Here is a 23,972-nt window from a genome sequence, read left to right on the forward strand (position 1 = left end):
TCTTTTATGTGACAAAATAGTGGTTTTTATGAAGGCATGGCAAAATATTTTAGCATTTTCTTTTTTTAGTAAAATACTGTCATGTAATCTGTTTTTGAAATTAAAGCAAAATGGGAAACTATGAAAATGATTGTATTGTTTGTTTATTGTGTCTTCTTCCTTCAGGACATCGAGTCTCTAATGTCAGAGGGCAATAAGTCACGCACTGTCGCTGCTACCAACATGAATGAGGAGAGCAGTCGATCGCATGCAGTCTTCAACATTATTCTCACACACACACTCAAAGATTTAAAGTCTGGGGTAAGATATAACAACACAAACACACACATGCTCACACAAGACTGGTCTGTTATTTATAAAGATGACTAGTTAACATCTGTTCCAACTTGGATTCAAACCATGTTCCCTCAGTCCCCATGCCATAATCTCATCCCTGCACCATCAAGCTGCTGCATCATCCACCCACTTCTAAGCTCTCAAATATGCTCTACACTGTCTAGCCACATCAATCACACATAGATTTTCTTCAAAAGGCCTGCAAGGATTTGCTGGGCACGAGAAATCTAAAGCTTTAGAAATGATTGAGACTTTACTTTTTAATCATTATGATTGCTGAACTTTTTTGGGGTGCGATAATGTTTCTGCTATTTTTAATAATATCTAAACCACAAGAAAAAAGGGATGATGTCAGCTCCGCCATGTGACCAGGCACTCTTAAGAAAAGACTTAAATGACTAATTCTCCGTCCTGACTGACCCACTTAGTCTCTCCTGATCCTTGCTCTTATTTCCAGCTAGAGTTGCTACCAGCAAGTCCTGTTAATAATTCACAGACATGACTGTGAGTTTGTCAGTTGATACAGCCTGCTCTCCTTTCAAGTCACGCCCAGAGTCAGTCACTGAGTTGGCCAGACAATTCGCCGGTAGGTTCATCAAGCTGAACAAAGTCTAACAGACAGCAAACGCATAAACTGTGTAGTCAGTGAGTGAATCACTTAGCTGACACATCCTTCTGCTACTTTTAACACTATATTTTATTTTATTATCCCGTCATAAGTGAACATCAGATTAAAAATCTCTACTGGTTTGTGTTATTCCAAAGAACACAATTTTGACCATTCAGTGCAATTTGAGTAATTTTATTTCTGTTTTTGCCGTGCTGACTGCAATATTTAGGTTGCTTTGTGATCCTCTGACTAGCAGAGCATTAGTCATTGGGGAGTTGGACTCGTTTCATGGCACTGAAACCCTGTTAGGCAGTGGTAAGCAGTATTTCTGAGACCCTGAGAACACCATTTAAGGTAGTCAACTTCAATATTCAACACGTATTTAAGCTTCCAAGTTTCTTCAATCTAAATATATAATCTGTCCCCAGTTTTAAAGAAATAGTGACCGTTGATCTTTGAATTGGAGCTCATCTCCGCCCTCAAATGACGCAGCCTGTGTTGGGGGCAGGTTAATAAGAGGCAACCTTTGACAAGTAGCAGAATCACCTGTTGCTGGATGAGTCATTCTGACACTCAGAATCTTGTCACTGGTTTTCCTTTCAGTATCCTGTCCTGTTTGGACTTTTCAGCCACGCTTTCAACTCAAAGGTCAAATTTGTTTGCGCTTTGGCCATGTGTACCTATCTATATCTCAATGGTTTCCTGATGTTTCTCTGTGTCATAAAACACTTTGCAGGCTGTGTAGTATAATGCAGAGTTTTTAAAATGTATTCCAGCAGTTGTTTTCTGCACTGCAGAGTTGACCCTATTTCTTACCATGTGTATCTGTGTGTTGATGCCCCGACACTCGTTTTATGAGCAGACACATTACAGCATTACATTTGTTACTGACTCGAGTATCAACTCCCCTGCTTTAATAATAAAGTATTTTCCTCTTTTTACTATTCGAATAGCTAGTTAGATGTTAAGACTCGAACAAGACAAAAGTGTCAGGGTACTGTAGACTTTTGTGTTTATCTCCAAGTCTTATATTTCCGGGCTACAGATCCTATCGTTGATGATGTAGTAAGGAGCTAAAATTACTGAATTACAAAAGGTTGTGGCTTCTCATGTGGTAGTGCTATTCAGTCATCAGCTTTGCCTCCCCGCTCTCTGTAGCTGTCTAACATGACTTCTCAGTTCAGGGCATTATTTAAAAAAGGTCTAGTTTTCTGTTACGGATAAACATCTCTTGTTTGTTTAACAATTTGCTCAGTCCTGGGGGATCTACACTTGTGCTGGTGTGAGGCTGATCTGTATCACTTGTCCCTGAGGGTGAGCTTTATCTCATAAGCGAGTCTTTTCAGAATTCAAGTTTGAGTTTACTTTACCTGAGATTTCAAGGTGACAATGCAATGCAGCTGTTTAGGATTTAAGATTGAACTTATCCGCTTCTCAAGATAAGGTTGCTTTGCTTTCCAAGCACAATGAAAACCCCTTTAACAAATGTTTATTTTATAGTAACACATACACATTCTCACAACTACAAACAAACTGCTGCGAAATGTAGTGTAGAAAAAATGTAGAAAAGCTTTTCTGTATGTAATAAAAGAAAAACATGTAACAGAACACATGGCTAAAGTTAGCTTATTATGATTTTCCTTATTTTCTTTCATTTATATATCCTGATAAAATAGGTTACAATAGTGTATTCTCATATTAGTCATGGTTGTATTTCTAACCATGACATCACCTTATATGCTCGAAATCCTTCTTAGCCGAGATTTCAGATTGCCCTAAACTCTGTTTCAGAGGGTTTTTTCCTGCTCAGGTGCAGCTTGGCCAGTGAGCATAGCAGCCCCTACGGCAGGGGTGGGCAACTCCAGGCCTCAAGGGCTGGTGTCCTGCAGGTTTTGGATGTCATTGATCCAACACAGCTGATTTAAATGGCTTGAAGTTCTCCAGACGCCTGGTAATGAACTAATCATTTGATTCAGGTGTGTTGACCCAGGGTGAGATCTAAAACCTGCAGGACACTGGCCCTTGAGGTCTGGAGTTGCCCACCCCTTAACTATGGCCTGTTGTTCAGACTTTGGTTGTTTTTTGTTCTTGGTTTTTCTTTTGTTTTTTGGGGGGGGAAGGGGGGGTGTGTTTTTTTTTTTTTTTTGTTTTTTGTTTTTTTTTGTTTTTTTTTTTGCTTTTTGTTTTTTTGAGAGTCAGCCATTCAGAAAAGACAGAAACACAAATAACAATATTGGTAATACTGTCAGATATATAGAGCATCAGTTTTTTTGTTTTTCAGCTTCTAAGTTGCTTCTAATGGCTTAAAGCAACGGTCCCCAACCCCCAGGCCACGGACCGGTACTGGTCCGTGAGTCGTTTGGTACCGGGCCGCGAGAGTTGAGGCTTGGGTGTGAAATTTATGGTTTTCAAGGTTGCTATTGTTTTTTAGCATTATTTTTTTTTAAATCTTTTTTTAATCATTAATTCTGTTAACCCTGGGTCTTTTCCTCTATGTTATAAATAAATCTTCTGTTTTTTTTGGCACCAGTACTGGTTTTAGTTTGTTGTATTTATCCGCGACACCTTAAAGACTGGTCTGTGAAAATATTGTCGGATATAAAGCGGTCCGTGGTGTAAAGAAGGTTGGGGACCGCTGGCTTAAAGGATGCTAAAGTCGCTTGTTTCAGACAGTAGGCGAACCAGATTCAATAAATCTCCAAGAATAAAAGCTAAAAATCCTCATAGTAGGTCAGCTTTAAGTCTCAATAGTCAAGCTTGTTGAAATGTTGAACAACTTGTAAAGATTTTGATGAAAGTTTAGAATCAGAAAAATGATGAATATACACTAAAAAGAAAGAGCTTGTTTTTGTTTTAATTAAAACCAGTGATGTCAAAGAATAGTTAGGATGGTGTTTGCTGAAATGTTTCTTTGCAGTCCAGAAGAGCCTAAAGGTCACAACACTGAAACTAAAGCAGTAGAAGGTTAAGTATATTCGGCTTCACCCGTAGCACAGTGTGACTCATGTAATGAATTTGGCGTTTTGTGTACTGGGGTTACTCTTCTGGTAAGGGAGCAGGTAGTCTCATCTTGTGAAGTTGGCTTGTTGAGTCTGCAAGGCTGCAACTGAAGTGGAGCAGTGTGGACTTGATAGAGATTTATGGAGTTATGTGGGAGTGGGAGTGAACCAGTTCTTTTACAAGAACACCATTATCATTGTATCTGTGTGCACATTCAGCCAAAACCTTTTGGAGGCTCGACATAAGAACACCTGGTAAAGTTCAGACATGTCACACCACAGATCATCAGCCGCTTAGCTGATCAGTAATTGCATGACATTGTATGCGACTTTGTTAAAACATTGATGTGTGCAGAAAAGCAAGGTGGCTTGACAAGTGCACAGTTGACACACACGGAGGACTGCATCTGCTGATATTTAGCCGATGGGCTGCTTTGGCTTGTCAGCAGGTGTTGATCAGGTGTTAGATTCAGCCTTGTCAGCTGCTGACCTGTCACAATCAGGAGTGGATGTGGCATACAGATAGAGATGTGATATCCACCTCTTCAACAGCCCTTGGGAAGACACAGAGGGAAACTGTCATCAAGACACTGAAAGATAACGGTGTGCTCTGGTTGGTAGAATTACAAGAATCAGAAGTATAGAAGACAAGAATGGATATTGCTCAGTTAAACTTCAAAGCATACAGAAATGTGTTCAGGTAGTAGCTGCTTAAAAATCAGCCTCCTTAAGGGTTATTAGAGATTTGTCAGACCCCTTGTGGGTCAGTGTTACGGCTTTCTGAAGTAAGTGAAGTTAATTCAGATGTGCCTAATCATCTTTACTGCAACCCCTGGATATGTTTTAAACCAGCCTAGGAACACCATGGCTTTTTGTTCCATTGCTTGTTACACTGGGGAAAAAAACATCAGTGGAAAGTCAGAGAAAGGAGGGAAAAAAAATACATTTACAAATACATTTTACAGTGGACAGAAACACCAACGCAGGTTGCAGGACCCTGCTAGAGCATCTCTAGTGCATAAGGCATCATGGATGCAGCAACAAATGGGACAGTAATCAGACTTTATTTTCCTTTTTGCTCTTTCTGTATCTCTGTAGACGAGTGGGGAAAAGGTGAGTCGGCTGAGCCTAGTAGACTTGGCTGGAAGTGAGCGAGCAGCAAAGACTGGAGCAGCAGGAGAGCGCCTGAAGGAAGGAAGCAACATCAACAAGTAATGAAGCAATTAAAACATGGATACAGAGAAACAGTACATAAACAGTTTTTTAAATGTTTTCCCAATAAAGGTTATATTTCTTCCAAGGTCATTCAAGCCTGACGTTAAAGTATCTCAACACACAAGCAGACAGAGCTACATGATTGCTATCAGTCCATCAGCTGGTCTCTTCTCTTTGTGTTTGCAAGGTCCCTCACTACTCTGGGTCTAGTGATCTCAGCTCTGGCTGAACAAGGAACTGCCAAGAACAAGACCAAGTTTGTTCCTTACAGAGACTCTGTTTTGACATGGTTACTGAAGGTATGATAAACATAAACGACCACCTGAGCAAAAAACATTTTATAGCATTTTTTCCTCTATATTTTACTTTTTTCTTTTTTTCCCCCCTTATGAATTCTCCAGGACTGCCTGGGAGGTAACAGTCGGACAGCAATGGTTGCTACTGTGAGTCCAGCGGCAGACAACTACGAGGAGACGCTGTCGACACTACGTTATGCCGACCGAGCAAAGAACATAGTTAACCATGCTGTTGTTAATGAAGATCCCAACGCTCGCATCATCAGGGAGCTCCGAGAGGAAGTCGAAAAACTACGAGTGCAACTGACACAGGCAGAGGTGAGAGATCTTCACAATCTAAGCAATCACCGTGTTGAAGTATTTGCCTCACCTGCTTGTCATGTGCTTTATTATCGCCAGTCTTTGAAAGCTCCAGAGCTCAAAGACCGTCTGGAGGAGTCCGAAAAGTTGATTCAAGAGATGACGGTCACGTGGGAGGAGAAGCTTCGCAAAACTGAGGAGATTGCACAGGTGAGACGCACAAGAAACATCAAATGTAATTGATTTTGTTTTTATTCAGTGTAATAATTACAGTGCACAGTGTCTTTATTTTCTCAAACTGCATCATTCAGATACTTTAAAAGCTGAAAGTCTGATGTTTTTTGTGTGTGCGCGTGCGCAGGAGCGTCAGAAGCAGCTGGAGAGTCTGGGTATTTCTCTTCAGTCTTCAGGGATTAAAGTTGGAGACGATAAGAGTTTTCTTGTCAACCTTAATGCTGATCCTGCACTCAATGAACTGCTTGTGTACTACCTGAAGGTTTGCATGAACACACAGACACATACAGAGTCCCCATCATGCTTTACCTAATGCCTTCTAAAGTATTATTCCTGACTTTTTTTTTTTTTTTAAACCAGAGTTGTGTAACTGCAGCTTAATGAGCGATCAGTCTTTGTCCTCTAAAAACTAAATTTGATCAGATGTGTAAGAGATTTTTTTTTTTTTTAACACAGTTTGAATCATAGAAACTGAAGTTTCATTTTTCTTAATAGCAAGCTGAAGAAGAACCAGTTGTCATGTGACTTGCACTGGGTTTTGAAAACGCTTAAGAGGAAATTTCATTCATTTATACGAAACCTGAAAGGCAACCAGCTGTTATGGAAACATAATAATGTTGCTGTTTGATGGGCTCGATTAGAACAGATAAAGTTTAAGGAGTAAAATTTAGATCAGTTGTGATTGTAATTATAACTGGAACATCCCATAGATTTGTGATGTGTTCCTCTAGACAGGCTCTTTATTCCCCTTTTGTTTGGGTCAGCTGATTGTAACATGTTGAACATCTCAGGAACACACAAAAGTGGGCTCAGCAGACTCCCAGGACATTCAGCTGTGCGGGATGGGTATCCAGGCAGAGCACTGTGTCATTGACATCACAGCAGAGGCAGCTGTGATTCTCGCCCCCTACCGCAACGCTAGGTAAGGAACGCAAACGTAACACAAACAAAGTTCAGAGAATTACACTGCAAGGTTTTAATTGGGTAACTTTGGATTAAAATTAGGGTTTTTAAAGTTCTAAAGGTGGTTTATTTCTCAGCAGGTTATATTCAAAATAAGAGATCAGCACATACAAAACCACTGCCCACTGGCCAGCTGGCTTCTCTCACCAGCCTCAGTGCACAGAGAGAGAGTCAGTAGTTTTCAGCAATCATTCTAAACCTTGTATTTTTCCCTTATTAACTTGTGACCAGTGGAGTGAAATTTATATCCTGATTCTTTTTCCCCCCCTTCCTGCTGGCTACAGAAACACATAGTCCTTTTTCTGGTTGACCTTTATGTGGAATTTAGAGGTCAGCCTACTTATCTGTTGCTCTCAAATAGTTCGGCACCATCACTTGGGAAAAGGTGCTAAAAGAGTTCTAAATTGCATAAGGATATCTTTATGCTACACAAACCTATATACATACTTTATTTCTCCTGTCTCACACTGACTGCTTTATATCTAGTAAGACTGCAGCAAATATGTTGCTAAACTGCTTGTAATATGCATTTGGCTTCTTTTTATTTTACTAAAGTTATAGCTGTCTTTTCTAAAATATACAATTTGTCACCCTTGTGCAAAAATGCCTAGTTTATGTGAACACACTTGTAACTACACTGGGAAACATTAGGTTGACTTATTTAGTTAATAAATGCCTTCGTGTGAGCGTTGCTTATGTTAGAGTAGTTAAGTTTAGTTTTACTCTGTATTTGTCAGGGACCGTTCACAAAAACATTCTCATGAGAGAAACAATCCCTTGTGCTAGATTTAGCTACTACCTAATTGTATGTGCAGTTCCTGGCTGGTACATCGGTGTTAAATAAGCTATAAAATACAAATACACGTCCAACATGTAAGATTACAAAGTAAAGCCAGATAAGAAAAAGATGTCCTGGTTATTTGGAACTTGCTACATTATACAGGCCCTATGCTGATGAGGCTAAACATAGTGTAGTTAACCCCACCAGGGTTAAAGTCCTCTTACCAAAAGAGATGTTTTCTTCAGTCGGTTGCTTCAGCTTCTGTTTGAGGTTCTTTAAAAATATAAATGCAACTCCCAACTATTGTCACCATTTTTTTTAAACAGGACGTGTGTTAATGGCTCTCCAGTAACCAGTGCTCTGCAACTCCACCATGGGGACCGAATCCTCTGGGGAAACAACCACTTCTTTAGGTAACCGCTGTTCTTTCTATTTAATTTATATTTTAAGTCTTTAAAAAACCTCCCATCAATCGGTTTGGGCTATTTGTTAAAGTTACATAAAATATTTTTGAGTCATGGATGAATGCATTTAACTCACTTTCAGGATCAACCTGCCTAAGCGGCGCTCTCGGGCTGCTGATGATGAAGAGGGTGAAGGTGGCGTGATGAAGAACAGTGGTAGCAGTGAACAGCTGGATGCAGATGGTGATACAGCCAGTGAAGTGTCCAGTGAAGTCAGCTTCTCGTATGAGTTTGCCCAGACAGAGGTCATGATGAAAGCCCTGGGCAGCAATGGTAAGATGTATTAGGACACTATTATGGAAAACAGCATGTCTTTTTCACTTCCTGTCTGACTTCTCAACGTTGTGTCAATTCAGACCCCATGCAGGCAGTCCTCCAGTCTCTGGAGAGGCAGCACGAAGAGGAGAAGCGGTCTGCTTTGGAGCGACAGAGGCAGATGTACGAGCAGGAGCTCCAGCAGTTGCGTAAGAAGCTCAACCCAGAACGCCTGTCCACAGGTCAGTCTGGAGGGCCAACAATTGGGCAGCAAGGTCCAGGACAGCAATCTCACTATCGCAGCATGGAGAGGCTCAGTATAGGAGGGATGAGCCATTCAAGCAGTGCTCAGAGCAGACTGAGGCAGTGGAGTGAGGACAGGTGAGTTTCTTTGAATTTTAGGAATATGCATAATGTGCTGATTAATACCAACTTGGTTTTCCTAATCCATCCGTTCGCCTGTCTCCCTTCATGTTGTTTTCCACCTGTTGTCCTTCTGCAGGGAGGCTGTGTTGGTGAGGAGTCTTCGGAGGTTGAGGGAGCAGATAGTCAGGGCGAACCTCCTGGTACAAGAAGCCTGTTTCATTGCAGATGAGCTGGAACGTCACACAGAGTACCGAGTCACTCTGCAGATCCCATCAGACAACCTTAATGCAAACCGCAAGGTCGTAAACACAAACATGAAGACCTTACATGTGGGTGACCTGTCCTCTGGTGTTCCCAAAAGCTTATAAGTATGTCTGTGTGTAGAGGGATGCAGTGCTCAGTGAACCAGCGATCCAGGTTCGAAGACGGGGTCGGGGCAAACAGATCTGGAGTTTGGAGAAGATGGAGAACCGTCTGGTTGACATGAGAGAGCTGTACCAGGAATGGCAGGACTACCACTTAAATAATCCAGACGACCAGGTGAGTTAACAGCCATTTGCCACCATGATAGCTTCATTGTAAACTTATTGGGAATCTTATGAAGTCACACATAATAAGCACATCTCTAACATCTACCTATTAAAATTTTCCTTGTCCAGGCAATGTGTCCATATTTACGCCGAGCGGACCCGTTTTTTGATGAGCAAGAAAACCACAGTCTGATCGGCGTCGCCAACGTCTTCCTTTCCTGTCTTTTCTATGACGTCAAACTGCAGTACGCTGTTCCCATCATCAACCAGAAAGGAGAGGTAGAACACAATTTGTCACCAGTTTAATTCCTTAATTTCTTCTTATAGAAGTAGCCCTGACTTACAGAAACAGTCTCTAGACTTGGTATGGTATTACGCTTTTCACTGTGACTCAGGAAGAGTTTCACTGAGATCAGAATTTAAAAGTAAAAGTTTGCATGATATTCAGGGAATTGTGTTGGTAAAATGTTAAAAGATTGATAGCAAAAATTGACTCCAGGAAGCTGATGTAAACTTTCAGCTGATTTTCATGATTGCATTTGAAATCTGAGTGGTGAATGAGCAGCTATAGAATAGAACAGCCAGAGATACAGGAAGTCTTTGGGGACAAGGAACAAATTCTGGGAAAAATTGACATGCTTTTCTCATTTTCAAGTCTGTACTTTTATTCATGAAGTCTATTAAAACAGCTTTGCATCTTTCCCCGTTAAAAAAAAAGTATTTTTCTTATACTAAAGGCTAAAGGATGTTTTCTTGCTGTGTTTAGGTTGCAGGTCGCCTGCATGTGGAGGTGGTAAGAGTTGGAGGGGGCTTAGAGGATAACATGGCTGGAGGAGATGAGCCTGACAACAACCAGGACATTGAAGTTCAGGATCGCAAACTGGTCTGCATGGTAAGACTCATAGCTCATCAGAAAATTTAGTGCATTCAGACCATCTGAATCTTCCCAATACTTCCTGGACTATTAGGTATGTTTAGTTGGCATCTCATTTTTCCCGTTTGTCATCCACAGATTAAAATCCTGCAGGCTACTGGTCTTCCTCAGTACCTGTCCAACTTCGTCTTCTGTCAGTATTCTTTCTGGGACCAGCCTGAGCCTATCATCGTGGCTCCCGAAGTTGACACGTCATCCTCATCACCCAGCAACAAGGACCCACACTGCATGGTGGTGTTTGACAGCTGCAAGGTAAACATGGGAGGGAAGACGAGAATTTCAAGTCTTGCAACAAATCAAGAAGCTTTCCTGAGCGGTGTCTATTTTGATTTCTAGTTGTGTGAAAATGTGTTGTGGATTGGTCTGAATGGCACTTGTTTTTTGGGGGCTTATGTAGGAGCTGGCTGTGTCCGTAACTGAGGAATTTATCGAGCACCTTACAGAAGGGGCAGTCGCCATTGAGGTGTACGGACACAGACAGGCTGATGCTGGAAGAAACCCCGCACTGTGGGACCTCAGCATCATCCAAGCTAAGACACGCACATTACGAGACAGGTAGATATAACAGAAAGAGTACATATAGATTCTTGTTCTGCAAGGAGCACAGGTGTGCAAACAGTGTCTGATTTTGTAGATGGAGTGAGGTAACACGTAAGCTCGAGCTGTGGATTCAAATCCTGGAGATAAACGAGAATGGAGACTTTGTTCCAGTGGAAGTGGTACCTGCCAGAGATGTGCGGACCGGAGGAATCTTCCAGCTTCGGCAGGTGAGGATGACACATCACAACAAAAACAGTCAACCTGTTTGAATCAGAAAACTGGAAAAGCGGGCTTCTAAATATTCTAACTAGTGTCTTGTCTTCTTAATCCTCCTCAACCTTCTCCTCATGCTCCTTTAGGGTCAGTCGAGAAGAATCCAGGTGGACGTGCGCTCAGTTCAGGATTCTGGCACTATGCCCCTGATCGCAGAGATTGTGCTCGCTGTATCAGTGGGCTGTGTGGAGATCAGAAACACCACAGCAAACCAGGAAGCAGATGAGATGGACAGTTATCAGGTAGACCACTCTGTCTACAGTGTGATTTACACTTTCATTGAGTCATAAATTACCTTTGAAGTAGCTGACTTGAAGAAGAAGATGGAGTGATTAACTGAGTTGTTTGGTGGACAGGAAAGAGACCTGGAACGGTTACGGCGGCAGTGGTTAGGTGCTCTCACCAAGAGACAGGAATACCTTGATCAGCACCTACAGAGCCTGGTTAGCAAAGCAGGTAAAAATACGTAGATTAGTATGCAAAATATTGATGTGCACAGGTATTTAACAACTGTTTCTGATCCTAATTCACAGTTACAGCAATTTACACTTTGCAAGTGGAGTAAGGTGAATGAAATGTTTAATGCATGCATGTTTTGTACAGAAAAAACAGAAGATGACATGGAGAGAGAGGCGCAGCTCCTTGAATGGCGTTTGACTCTAACTGAGGAGAGAAATGCTGTAATGGTGCCCTCTGCTGGCAGCGGCATTCCTGGAGCACCTGCTGAATGGTACAGCCCATTAAATGATGTTCTTATTGAAAACAGCTGAAGCCCCTGTGAGCCTAAAGCTGCAGCTTCAGACTGCTTTAAACGCTCTGTATCAAACCGCTTTAAAATTTTAAACGGCTCTTTGTGATGTCAGTGAGCGCAGATATCCCTAATATGGTCATATAAGGCACACACTCTGGTTTAAACACAGAAGTCTCATCAAACCTTCTGTTTGCAGTTTGTAATAACTTGGCTTGAATGGAGCTAAAGTATCTTGTTTGAACTGAGGAGGTGCATGTAGGCCAATTGCAAAGGATTACTGTCTGAGAACAGAAATATCGAGCTGGAAATTAGCATTCATTATAACATTTTAAGACACAGAGGTTTAAGCAACATTTTTTTTTTTTTTTTTAAAAAGGGTTCCTCTGCCTGGCATGGAGACTCACATCCCCGTCCTCTTCCTCAATCTCAAACGTAAGTCAGTCATTTGCAAAATTGTGCAGAATCTCACAAAGTGTTTATCTTTTTATATAAGTTAATTTGAAATATCTTTGATTCCCCAGCTGATGACCTCAGCTCTCAAGACCAGTTTGAAGTTCCAGAGGCTGGAGGCTGGGATGCTATCTTGAATGGAGAGGATGAGGATGACTTTTTTGATCTACAGATTGTCAGACACTACGATGGAGAGGTGAGGATAAACCTGTAATTCTCATAAAGGAGGCCTTTTCATTAGAAACCCTTGTAGTAACTGAGCTGTTCACTCCACAGGTTAAAGCAGAGGCATCCTGGGACTCCACTGTCCATGAGTGTCCTCAGCTCAGTCGAGGGGGATCATATCATGAGCAGCGTGTCTATCTGACCATACGGGTGGTGGTCCAGCTCAGTCACCCTGCTGACATGCAGCTGGTGCTGAGAAAAAGGATCTGCGTCAATGTTAACCCGGGCCGCCAGGGATTTGCCCACAACTTTCTCAGAAGGATGTCAACCCGCAGCACCGTACCTGGCTGTGGGGTCACCTTTGAGGTGGTTTCCAACATACCTGGGGTAAGGCCAATGGGAAGAAGCATTGTTTTGCCAAGCATATTATTAAACATGTTGTTAATCTTTATGATGCTTTGTCTCCTTAGGATGCTCCTGGTTCAGAGGACAGGGAGATGCTGGCCCGACTCGCTGCAAGCGCACACAACAGCCAGTCAGGCGATGATGAAGCTGCCATTGAGAAATACCTCCGGAGTGTCCTGAGTCTGGAGAACATTCTGACACTGGATAGACTCAGACAGGTAGGTGGAGATAAATAATAGAGCTGTAGATTGAATTTAAACCCACATTATGAATAGGCAAGCATTCATCCAGTCACACAGCTTTTTTTTTTTTTTTTTTTAAATTGATGATCTTCTAATATTTTCTTCTAATATATACATTAAAATACTGTGTTTTAGGAAGTGGCCGTGAAGGAGCAGTTGACTAGCAGAGGGAAGAGTAACAGACGGAGCATAAGCTCTCCTTCTGTTAACAGGGTAAAGCATGAAATATAGTGGCAGACCATCATAGCACAGATGGCATTACATTTTATTGCAATAAGATGTGATGTTTCTCAATATATATATATTTTCTTGGCTGTCCCTTCTGTCAGCTGTCTGGAAGTAGACAAGACCTGTCCACAACCTGCCTGCTGGACGATAAGGTAATACCCACTGTTCAACAGCACAAAATCATGTGTTTCTGTTTGTGTAACTGCTGGAGTGTTGCCTGTGCAACGTTGGAAGCTCTCTTCATTAGCGTGCATAAAGAGAGCTAGGAGAGCTGTGTTATTATTGCATGAAATCAAAAACTTTACCTCTTTGTATTTAACACTGCATTCAGTTATTAAATAGACCCGATAATTATGTGGTCATTTAATTTACTTAGTTTAATTAATAAAAGAAGAACTTTTTTCTAGTTAAATGTATCTACTAGGGGTGCAACGATATTCGTATCGATATTGAACCGTTCGATACAGTGCTTTCGGTTCAGTACGCATATGTATCAAACAATACAAAATTTGTAATTTATTTTATCAACTTTCCTTCTGACAATGCTGTCTGTGTTGAGCACTCAGTGAATCTGCGTTTGACTACTCCGCCTAGGCTGCACTGTCGAGCGCAGATCCACTGAGCGTTCAACACAGACAGCATTGCCAGAAGGAAGAGCGCAGGGGAGACAGAAGTTAAGCTCTCCTTGCAACATGGCAAATTGAACCTCCCCCACCCTCATTCAGATCTTGCGTTTGGAATTATTTTGGTTTTCATGTGACGTATGACCCTGAAGGTAAGCGCGTCATGGACTAAAGTGAAACAGTATGTTGGATGTGCCACGCAATGCTCAATTACATGGGTGGGAACTAGTGTGTTAGCGCAGTTAGCTCGTTAACGTGTTGGCCGTCTAACCCCACGCACGGGCGATCAGGGGTAGCTCGTTAACGGAGATTTGCCGTGTTGTGGCCTTAACATCATTTCAACGAGATTAACGCTAACAGCACTAGTGGGAACACAACGAATATGACTGCGCATTTACGCCGACATCATCCTAGTGCAAAGACAAGTGGAAGCAGACAAAAACAACAAGCATGCATGCTACAAACTTTACCCGAGTCATTTAGACAGCCGTTAGCACATGATTCTCCTTATGGGGACCTGATATGTTTAATATTGTGGCGAGCTCAGACAAGGAGGAGACGGAGGTGTCGTTTGGTCTTGCTTCCCGTGAGCTAGCCAGGGAGCACAGCCGTTTATTGACATCTGCAGAAGAACACTGCCGCTAGCTAACTGCTCAGCGCGGCAACCGCACAGCAACAACAACAACAACACACAGGGCGCCCTCTGACCCCGGAAGGACACACCGTCGCAGCGAGAGGGCGTCACCCGTCACTATGGCAACATAAACAAAACATAACTGTACAAACAGAACCCCGACCAAGCCCTGACCCCTACATAGCCCCCACCTAAGGGGTCAGTCGTCCCCGACGACCCCATTACCCCACACAAAGTCCTGCAAATGTCCAAGTGCCTTCTTTTGGCGCACCAGCCGGTCACGACCGGCGGGGGAAAAGTCACTTGGGTCAGAACATGGGGTGCCACCATCATCCCACTTCTGACACCAATGTGGCGAGCTCAGACAAGGAGGAGACGGAGGTGTCGTTTGGTCTTGCTTCCCGTGAGCTAGCCAGGGAGCACAGCCGTTTATTGACATCTGCAGAAGAACACTGCCGCTAGCTAACTGCTCAGCGCCGCAACCGCACAGCAACAACTACAACACACAGGGCGCCCTCTGACCCCGGAAGGACACACCGTCGCAGCGAGAGGGCGTCACCCGTCACTATGGCAACATAAACAAAACATAACTGTACAAACAGAACAGCCCTGACCCGCTACAATATACTGCTGAGAATATAGCCCAGAAGAAGTGTATAGTATTGCTTTTATTTTGGAAAGAGCCATTTCTCTGTAATAAACTCTCTTTTCCAATGATGAGTGATTCCTCAATCAGATACAGGGCTTACAAAATCGGTAGCCCGACGTCCCGGGGCTAGCGATTTTTCCAGTCGGGCTACCAAAATCTATCTCTGCCCTGCCCGTCGGGCTATTGTAGGAAGAAAAATATATTGTAGCATCCCTGGCTGAATGATGGTCTCTTATACTGATGCTTCACAGTATCAGTATAAGTTTTTATTGAAACATTCAGTGAAGACACCGTAAGAGCTAGGAGCAAAACAAAACCAGCAATATTAATACCATAAGATCAAAGGAAACAAATTTCTCCTGCTCACATATAGCATATACATCAAATTTACATCACTCAATTCATTATATCACCTCACTAACTTACAACTACACATAAAGGTCAAGGTTAACAACATAAACTCTATTAAATGACATTTTGATTGCATGTAACTTATTCCGTTAAAGGAAACATTAACAAACCTTGTGCCACTGTCAGCCAGGTACTAATTGGCAAAGTAAACGTACATATTTTTCACTTTAAGGCACACTATTTTACCATATCCTAAAAGAAACGTTACTAACAGCCCTTTAACGGTTTTGTGCCAGTTTCCTGTTTCAAAATAAAAGCATTGATTTCAAAATAAAACCGAAGTGCCTTTCAACAAACGTAAAAATATTTACCAAATTTAAAGGTCATTTACATATATGTCAATGCTTTTCTCATTCTTTCGGAAATGTAGCTGGGTAATTATGTCATTGGCATCGGTGAGCCACTGTCAATATGTGACATATTGAAATCGCGTTTGAATTTGCGCTTGTTTTTTGCTTTCACTTTGCAATCGCGCGAACTGTGTATAGAGAGCGACAGTACTGATTGGTGAGTGATGATAATTTGCGCACCAATTCCTCTGACATTGTCTTATCAATCGTTAGCTTACTATGCAAACATGACAAGTGAAATCTCCCGCAGCTTAAACATGTGAGAGGTTGATCGTGCAGAGAATCGCTGACCTGTGTGTGTGTGTGTGTGTGTGTGCGTGTGTAAAAGCAGCAGGATATATATTTTAGTTCTGCTGAGCCAAATAAGACGGGTCAGGGTGAAGAAGTGACAGCCAAAGAAAAGTTTACCACAAAACGGAAAAGTTATGACAAATCAGACTATAAGGCAAAAAGAAAGTGCAGCTTTATGGTTTCATGGACAAAAGAATTTCTGTGGCTGCAATATGAGCTATATAACCGGGGCTGCACATAAGTGGTCCGCAGGTGCGCATTCGCTGTCAAAATAAAGAAAAAAAACGCGCACAAGATATGAAGTTGCAACACGTGTTTGCATACATAAGATTTTCTGGAGGAGGACAGACATTTGTTTAGAACTCTTAAAGATGTCGAAGAAGCTCCTTTAAGCAATTACTTTGGTCTTCCTCCACCTCCAAGTCCGAACCACAAAAGAAGCACGTATTCTCGGAAAAGTGTTTGCAGGAGGTGAGCTGGCTTCAAACAAATGATGAACGCACAGAGATGTGGTGCGGAATGTGCCGTGAAAATCTCACTCTAGCGGACAAAAACAGTGCTTTTTATATGGACGCAAACGCGCGTTGCAACTTCTTATCTGGTGCGCGTCTTTTATTTTGACAGCGAATGCGGACCACTTATGTGCACCCGTGTAAATAAATAACATAATGTTCTGCTGGGTGTGTTGTTGGTTTTCTCTCGATTTCTGAGTCGACAAGCGCCTTTGTTACTGGGACCAGTCATTTTAAGAAAGGCCCCCATTAGAACCCATGAGAAATGCAAGAAATGCATTATTGCTCAGTCTGCAATATCTTTCCCAGAACAAACACCAATTGCAAATAACATACTAAAATAAACCTGAAAAAATCTGTTTAGAACAGCGTACTATGTTGTAAGGAGTGAACTACCACTGGCAAAATTTAGCAGTCTTTGCAAACTTCAAAAAGTAAATGGCCTAGATCTTGGTTCCACTTGTCTCTTACCCGTGACTTCAGTGGAAATTTCAAATTCAGGATCTGACACAGACTGATTCATGTCCTACACAGTTCTTACAAGTTCATAGAAATTTCTGTTCAATTAGCACCAAGTATTTGAGTTGATGATTGTAATTTTTATACAATGTTGTAATTTGTTTTTCAACAGTTTTTTGATTTATGTTTTTTTGTTTCCTTTACAATATTATACTTTAATGTATAATATTGTAAAGGAAACAAAACATCAATCAAAAAATTGCTCTCTTTTTTTATTTGGGCTACCAAAAACTGAAGAGTCCCTGCCCGAAGGGCTACCAGGGATTTTGAAATTTTGAGAGCCCAGAGATATATTTATTTTTTAAATTACTTTTGTTTCAGCAACATTAAATTTAAAAAATGTACTTTTGAGTTAAAATATATATTTATAAGTTTAATAAATGACAAATTAAAAAGGCATGAACATTTTTTTGTATCGAAAAAATATCGAACCGTGACACCAAAGTATCGAACCGAACCGTGAATTTTGTGTATCGTTGCACCCCTAGTTATCTACGTAATACTAGTCAGATTAATCTCAGCACCAAACACTATAGAGTTCAGCACTGAACCAAAGTAACCAACCTTAATCATTTAAATAAGTTTATAATTGAAATAAGTTTATAATTTATTGACAGTGAGTTTTGAGAAAGTGACACAATTTTTCTTTTTCTTAGTCTGCTTATGCTTTATGCTTCAGCCAACATGCTTCAAAAGGCCCAACTTTAATGTCATATTGTAAGGTGCATTAGCACACTGGAACACAAACCATGTTGAAAGACCAAAAAACAATATTTCGAAAGGTTTAGGAACCCTGTTTGAAGTTTTTCAGTTTAAATCAACAGAAAGACCTGTTTGCTTTTACCCTATATTTGCATAAAAAATTTATGATTTGTTTACATATGGGTTACCATGTATATCTGAAAAAGGGGTATTTTCCTGTTGTTGTTTTTTTGGGTTTTTTTTCTTGTTTTTGCTGTTGTTGTTTTTTTTTTGTTTTTTTTTTTTGTTTTTTTAGTTAATATGCTTATTTATTATTTAAAAATAATGTGCATTAGCACAGGTAGTACATTGAAAGTAGAAACTAACCAACTTGCATCTTTTAGTTGACAAGAACAGCTATACATAAATTATACTTTGTGCTTGGAGCAGTAATTTGTGTGCTTTTACTTGTGGATGCTGTACGACTCAGATATTTCATCCTTTTAAATCCAACATTATCTCTGTCTGCTCCCTCAGGGTCGATGGGAGAGTCAGCAGGATATCTACATGCCCTCTCAGTTTCCTCGCACCCTGCCCCGCCCAGCCTCCTCCCCTTCCACCTACTCTACCTCCCCGTCTTCATCAACTACTCCCTTCGGCACTCCTCCTCCACAGAACCAGGAACCAGAGCAAGGTAAACCCCTCCTTCTTTTCCCATCTCCTTTCTCTCTTCAATAAAACACTTTGGGCTCTGCTCATTGCTCCATCTTACTCCCCCAGCCATTCTTTTCTCCTCCTTTTTCTTCTGCCTGGATTCATCCACTTGAGCTGCTCACAGATTTCACCTTACTTTCTCTTCCACCTTGTCCTCTTTTGTCTGACGTTCCAAAGATATTTAACCACACCATCTGATGTTTCATTGTTCACATTATTAAATGCTAGATCCTCCATGTCCAGTGTGTTATCACACTATCTACCTGCTCTCTTTGTATTCATTTCTAGTGTAAAGGTCTCCATTCTCTCCTCATCTCCTTGAACAGAGCTTTTTTTTTTTTTTTTTATGTCTGCTGTGATTAATCTGAATATTGTCTGTCAGTTAGTTGATTCATAGTGATTTCATGTTAATGTCAGTTTGAATCATTGTCACTGTGATGTCCTTCAGCGTAATTCTGTTTTGAAAATAAACAGAATTAATGATGTTTAAATAATTTCTCTTTCACAGTCCAGTAATTTAGAGTGTTTATGAAATCATATCCTAATGGCTGAAATCATCTTTGTGTTAGTTTTTTTGTTTAGTTTTTTTTTTTTTTTTTTTTTGCCAGCTTCCTCTGTTAGTCTATCCCAGTATTGGGGTTTTTGCCATTTTCTGGACTCACTTTCAACTTCCAATCTTAATCTTTCATGCCTCCTCTACCTCCCGGACCTCCTCTTGTTTCCTTGCTTCCTTCCCTCTCTTCTGCCTCCTCCCTTCTCGCCTCGTCTTCCTCCTTCTCGCCTTCTTCCCTTCTTCCCCCCCCTCCAGGTCGTTCAGGACTTGCTGCCTCTTATCTTTCAGTTAAGGCGCTGGTTCCCCAGATGCCCAAACTGCTCAAGTCTCTGTTTCCAGTGCGAGATGAGAAGAAGGAGCTGAGACCTTCGCCGCAAAACCAGCAGGTCAGCAGATGGTCCAGTGCAATTCCCTGGAAGCCTTGTATTGAGTTTGTTACATACCTGCAATAGATATAATATCACTTTTTTATTTTTCAACTTTTATTTTTAAATATTTGAACCATTATTCTAGGATCCTTACCTTACAATATAAAGCGCCTTGAGGTGACTGTTGTTATTTGGCAATTTCAATAAAACTGAAATGACCTGAACTAAATTGTAGACGGGTTAATCAGAATTGATTTCTACTCTTTCTGCCCATTGAAATAGTTTATTGATTGCAGGTGACATTTTTCACTCCATGTTATGAGTAGCTGTAGCTGTAGCTGCACTCATGACCAGAGGTTTTCGCAGGCACAAGTTTGTTTGTTTTTTGTTGTTGTTGTTTTTTTTATTCTTTCTTCAGGGTTTCATGGTTTCAGTAAAATATTGATGAATTATAATTGACAAATTAATGACTAAAAGAAAGTGTGCATTGTGCTGTTCTGTGTGGCATGCTGGCTATCAACTTATTGGTCAGATTTAGACTACTGGTGATCGATTCCTGCCATATCAGTGGTCCTAGCTGATCAGTTTGAGGATTTCTACTTACCCCCCACTTTTTAGAACTTCAAGTTATGAAAAGGAAGGCTCGAAAATGTAAATACTGACTCTTCATGTGCCAGTAGAAGTCGTTGTTTTTCACTATATCATAGAAACATCCATCCATTTTCTTCCACTTATTGGCTGCTTTCCAAGTCCCACAGTCTAACCAAGCCTGATAGGACTGCTCCTTCAGGCTGGGAGTTGAAGATTTCGTGGACGGTAGCCTCTGTCATACATTCCCAGTGCAACCTCACAGGTCCAACTCGCCACCAGCTGGTGATCAGTTGACAGCTCAGCACCTCTCTTCACCCGAGTGTCCAGAATGTATGGCTGGAGGAGCTAACCCCATTATGACACAATTACAAAATTGATCATCGAGCTGCCTGGGATGTCCTGGTGCCCTTATGGACACCCTTATGTTCAAACATGGTTTTCTGTGGACAAACTGTGGTTTGTACAGAAGTCCAGTAGTAGAACACCACTCAGGTGTGGCAGGCCAGTCACACCCCTCCAGGTCTCACTGACAGAATCCCCAGGTGGAGCACTGCCAAAGATAACTCCAGAGCTGTGTGTTGAGTTGAGCCTCACTATCTCTATCCAGTACTTCTCAACCTTACACATTAGCTCAGGCTCCTTCCCCACTGCTAGCCTTGGTAGCCAGGAATCGGCCCAGCACACACTGCATCCAGCCCTTCCTGTGGGTGGTGGACTTACGAAAGGGTGGGCCCATGGACTAAGGCCAGGCCACCAGGTGCTCGCCCTCTGGCACACTTCCGGGGCAGGAAAATGAAGGAACAAAGTGTATGAAATACACATTTTAGCAGTCTGAAAACTTTTGGCCATGACTGTAGTAAACGATCCTAATAATCATAATGTTGCATATGCAGCATGACATGATGTTAAATACATAGCATTGATTCAGTGCCATTAGCCTGCCACAGCCTGTTTATTTGCATTTCTTTTTTCTCTGTTGTGTCCTTGTCACTCAGCAGCACGTGCCTCGTATAGTGACCTCATCAGGAGGGGACGACAACAAAGGCAAGACCGAGACGGTGAGATTAAATCTCGTCTTATCCTTTACATGCTGTTTGGTTTATCGGTAACTTAATTTTAATCAGGTTTTTTAAGATTTTGTTTGAGATCAAAATAACATGAATACTTTTGATTAGTAATTTTTATTTGTAGTTTAATCCACTTGGTTCTTTGAGGAAAAACGGCATTAGGTAACCACAGTCTCTGTTTGTTTTCAGTTTGCAGCATTAGAGGATGATTTCACTTTTTTTCCCAAGTGTATTGCAAAAAACAAAAGTTGCCTCCATTAATCCCTGCTGTCCAATTTATCAACTAACAAGGGTCATTGCAACAGTCTGATAATGCACTTTTATAAATTCAGGGATACTAAAAGCAACTGAAGATCTAGTACCCAAATCACGCAGTCCCATAATACAGTTCTGTAGTTCTGTTTATTCTCTTCTTTCTCTGTAAGATGCATCCTTACTAGATTCCAATTCCACATCGGTTCTTAATGTGGTCCCATTGTAAGTTTTAATGAATTGCTCTTTATGTGCAGTTTAAGACCTTTTCAGCGATTCACTCATTAGCGTAATTGCATTGTGCTTGATTTATAGAACTGCACTAAATCTGTGCCGTAGCTCACCCTGTACACAGTAACGTATGCTTTAGCCTGATATGCACCTTGGGGCTCTATAGGGAGTCAACGCAGTCAAAAGATGAGATTCGCAGACCCTAGACTTCTTCCTGTCAAGTTTTATTTTGAAGGTTGATTACTGTTGTTGATTACTCTTTTGTTTTGCCTTGTCTGCATGCTCTTATCTGTCCCCCCGGTTTCCTGTAGACTGCTATTCTACGGCCCCCAGCCAAAGACAGACGGGCAGAGCTCCCAGAAGTCTCTCCTCTTCCTGTGCATGACCCGCATGACACCACCCCTCTCAGCCCCCTCAGCCAGTCGTCAAGCGGCTACTTCTCTGCTAGTGTTTCTACAGCTACCCTGTGTGACGTTCTCCAACCCTCCTCCTCATCCTCCTCCCTCCTGGCTGTCGAGACCACGTTACCCACAAACCCCCAGCAGCAGGGCGCTGACAGGAACGATATTGTGACCTCTCCTTCTCAGTTTGGTGCCAAGGTGTCAGTCGTCGCTTCGCCTGCTTCTCACAACTCAGCCAATCATAATAGCATCACGTCCGACGTCTCCTCCGAACAGAAGCTGATAAACTCCGGAGGAAATGAAGGCTTTGAAAGACTAGAGATCTTTGTGGATGATGATGAGCGAGGTGGTGAAGACGTGCTGCCTGATTGGCTGACAGAAGGAGCATATGTTACAGTAGGGAACAATAAGGCGGGGACGGTGCGCTACATTGGGGTGACACAGTTTGCTGAAGGAGTTTGGGTGGGGGTGGAGCTGGACACTCCTGTAGGTATGTATCCAGTTAAAAGGATCAGCGCAGTCCACCATAGTCCTAAATGTCTGTCGATTGATGGAGATGACCTTATGTTTGCAGGTAAGAACGACGGCTCCGTCGGAGGTCAGCGGTATTTCCACTGTAAGCCGGGTTACGGGGTGCTGGTCCGCCCAAACCGGCTGTCCTCCCGCGAGCGGACCAATCGGCAGACAGGGGAGTTTACCCCTTCTGCCCACGTCCCCATCCTGCGAGGAGAGGCCATTGTTGCACGCCGAGGGGAGAATCGCAAATCCTGGAGCAGCTGAGACATGAAAACTAGGAGCCCACAATCGTCGTCCTCCTCCTCTCAGCTATGCAACAGGCTCATACGCTACAACTGACCTACTGCCTAACCTCCTACAGTTAGATTCTACACTCACTGCATCCATTCATAGAGTCTGGATGGATATAGAATAAACACGGTAAAGAGAACTTTCAAGAACAATTCAAGTAAGATAATGAAAGACTATGCAGGATATTTGGAAGTACATGGGAGGACCAGTTGTCATGCGGGAAGATGATTAGCAGTCAGTGGGAAGACTGCTGAGACTGAATGAAAAGCAGAACTATTTGGACCAGGAGTGAGGACTGAACCCCGCAGGCTGGATGATGCTTTCTTAGCTGATATACAGGGATGCAAACATGTGGCTTTTTTGTGGTCACACTGGGGTAATTTGGTTGGGAGCAAGGTATTTTTACAGTGGGATGGAAGACTTTCAAAGGACGAGGCTAATGGATTTACTGGCCCCATCTTATTTTATTTTTTTTGTTGTCGTTCATCTTTCACGATTAATTGTCAGCCTATAATAGTTGTTAAAAGAAGTCAAATGATCCTATTTGACCATAAAGATTTTATAAAGCTGACTATTAGGCAGGGAAGATTGGCGTCACTTTTCTTTGACATTTTATTTATTTATCTCAGTTCCTGAGTACCACAAACCTCAAATCATATTGTGGCAGTAGATATTTGCTGCGTTTTCACACTTGACATGTTTGTATCCCTGCATATGATGCCTCTACTTGATAGTCCAGAATTTAACGCTACGGTTGCCACCTTCCTGAACTCTCCAGGTCCAATTTGCAGACTGACACTTTGACTCTCCCTCTCGGACTCCTTTTTTTCCCATTTTCTTTTGAAGATTGATCCTCCCAGAATGTGCCTTCACCATGGCTTGGTTTGCATTTGTCTGTATATTTAACTCCTTGTAGCCGTGTTTGTGTTGAAGAGAATGCCTTGTGCTAAGTGTGAGGTGATCTCAGGGACTGCAGAGGGG

General features: G+C 41.9%; 1 protein-coding gene across 5 annotated transcripts in view; it reads left to right on the top strand.

The window, feature by feature from the left end:
• Positions 1 to 23,972, top strand: part of kif13ba (kinesin family member 13Ba) — a 45,775-nt gene extending 21,803 nt beyond the window's left edge. Inside the window, exons 8-38 of one of the 5 annotated variants that reach the window (XM_026174899.2) lie at positions 166 to 300; positions 5,044 to 5,156; positions 5,348 to 5,459; positions 5,562 to 5,774; positions 5,856 to 5,966; positions 6,118 to 6,252; positions 6,782 to 6,912; positions 8,061 to 8,147; positions 8,281 to 8,471; positions 8,555 to 8,834; positions 8,956 to 9,118; positions 9,204 to 9,359; positions 9,479 to 9,628; positions 10,116 to 10,241; positions 10,362 to 10,535; positions 10,681 to 10,838; positions 10,918 to 11,050; positions 11,183 to 11,338; positions 11,453 to 11,552; positions 11,700 to 11,826; positions 12,224 to 12,279; positions 12,369 to 12,493; positions 12,574 to 12,849; positions 12,933 to 13,085; positions 13,245 to 13,322; positions 13,439 to 13,489; positions 18,545 to 18,701; positions 19,530 to 19,660; positions 21,229 to 21,291; positions 22,095 to 22,674; positions 22,759 to 23,972. In XM_026174899.2, the coding sequence (XP_026030684.2) occupies positions 166 to 300; positions 5,044 to 5,156; positions 5,348 to 5,459; positions 5,562 to 5,774; positions 5,856 to 5,966; positions 6,118 to 6,252; positions 6,782 to 6,912; positions 8,061 to 8,147; positions 8,281 to 8,471; positions 8,555 to 8,834; positions 8,956 to 9,118; positions 9,204 to 9,359; positions 9,479 to 9,628; positions 10,116 to 10,241; positions 10,362 to 10,535; positions 10,681 to 10,838; positions 10,918 to 11,050; positions 11,183 to 11,338; positions 11,453 to 11,552; positions 11,700 to 11,826; positions 12,224 to 12,279; positions 12,369 to 12,493; positions 12,574 to 12,849; positions 12,933 to 13,085; positions 13,245 to 13,322; positions 13,439 to 13,489; positions 18,545 to 18,701; positions 19,530 to 19,660; positions 21,229 to 21,291; positions 22,095 to 22,674; positions 22,759 to 22,964 (4,827 nt within the window). In that variant the 3' untranslated portion in view covers positions 22,965 to 23,972. Of the gene's footprint in view, positions 1 to 165; positions 301 to 5,043; positions 5,157 to 5,347; positions 5,460 to 5,561; positions 5,775 to 5,855; positions 5,967 to 6,117; positions 6,253 to 6,781; positions 6,913 to 8,060; positions 8,148 to 8,280; positions 8,472 to 8,554; positions 8,835 to 8,955; positions 9,119 to 9,203; positions 9,360 to 9,478; positions 9,629 to 10,115; positions 10,242 to 10,361; positions 10,536 to 10,680; positions 10,839 to 10,917; positions 11,051 to 11,182; positions 11,339 to 11,452; positions 11,553 to 11,699; positions 11,827 to 12,223; positions 12,280 to 12,368; positions 12,494 to 12,573; positions 12,850 to 12,932; positions 13,086 to 13,244; positions 13,323 to 13,438; positions 13,490 to 18,544; positions 18,702 to 19,529; positions 19,858 to 21,228; positions 21,292 to 22,094; positions 22,675 to 22,758 lie in introns of those variants that run through there. The other 4 variants (XM_026174927.2, XM_026174937.2, XM_080300234.1 and 1 more) reach the window with 4 other exon arrangements.

The sequence above is a fragment of the Astatotilapia calliptera genome, chromosome 1, assembly GCF_964374335.1.
Source record: "Astatotilapia calliptera chromosome 1, fAstCal68.1, whole genome shotgun sequence".
NCBI lineage: Eukaryota > Metazoa > Chordata > Actinopteri > Cichliformes > Cichlidae > Astatotilapia > Astatotilapia calliptera.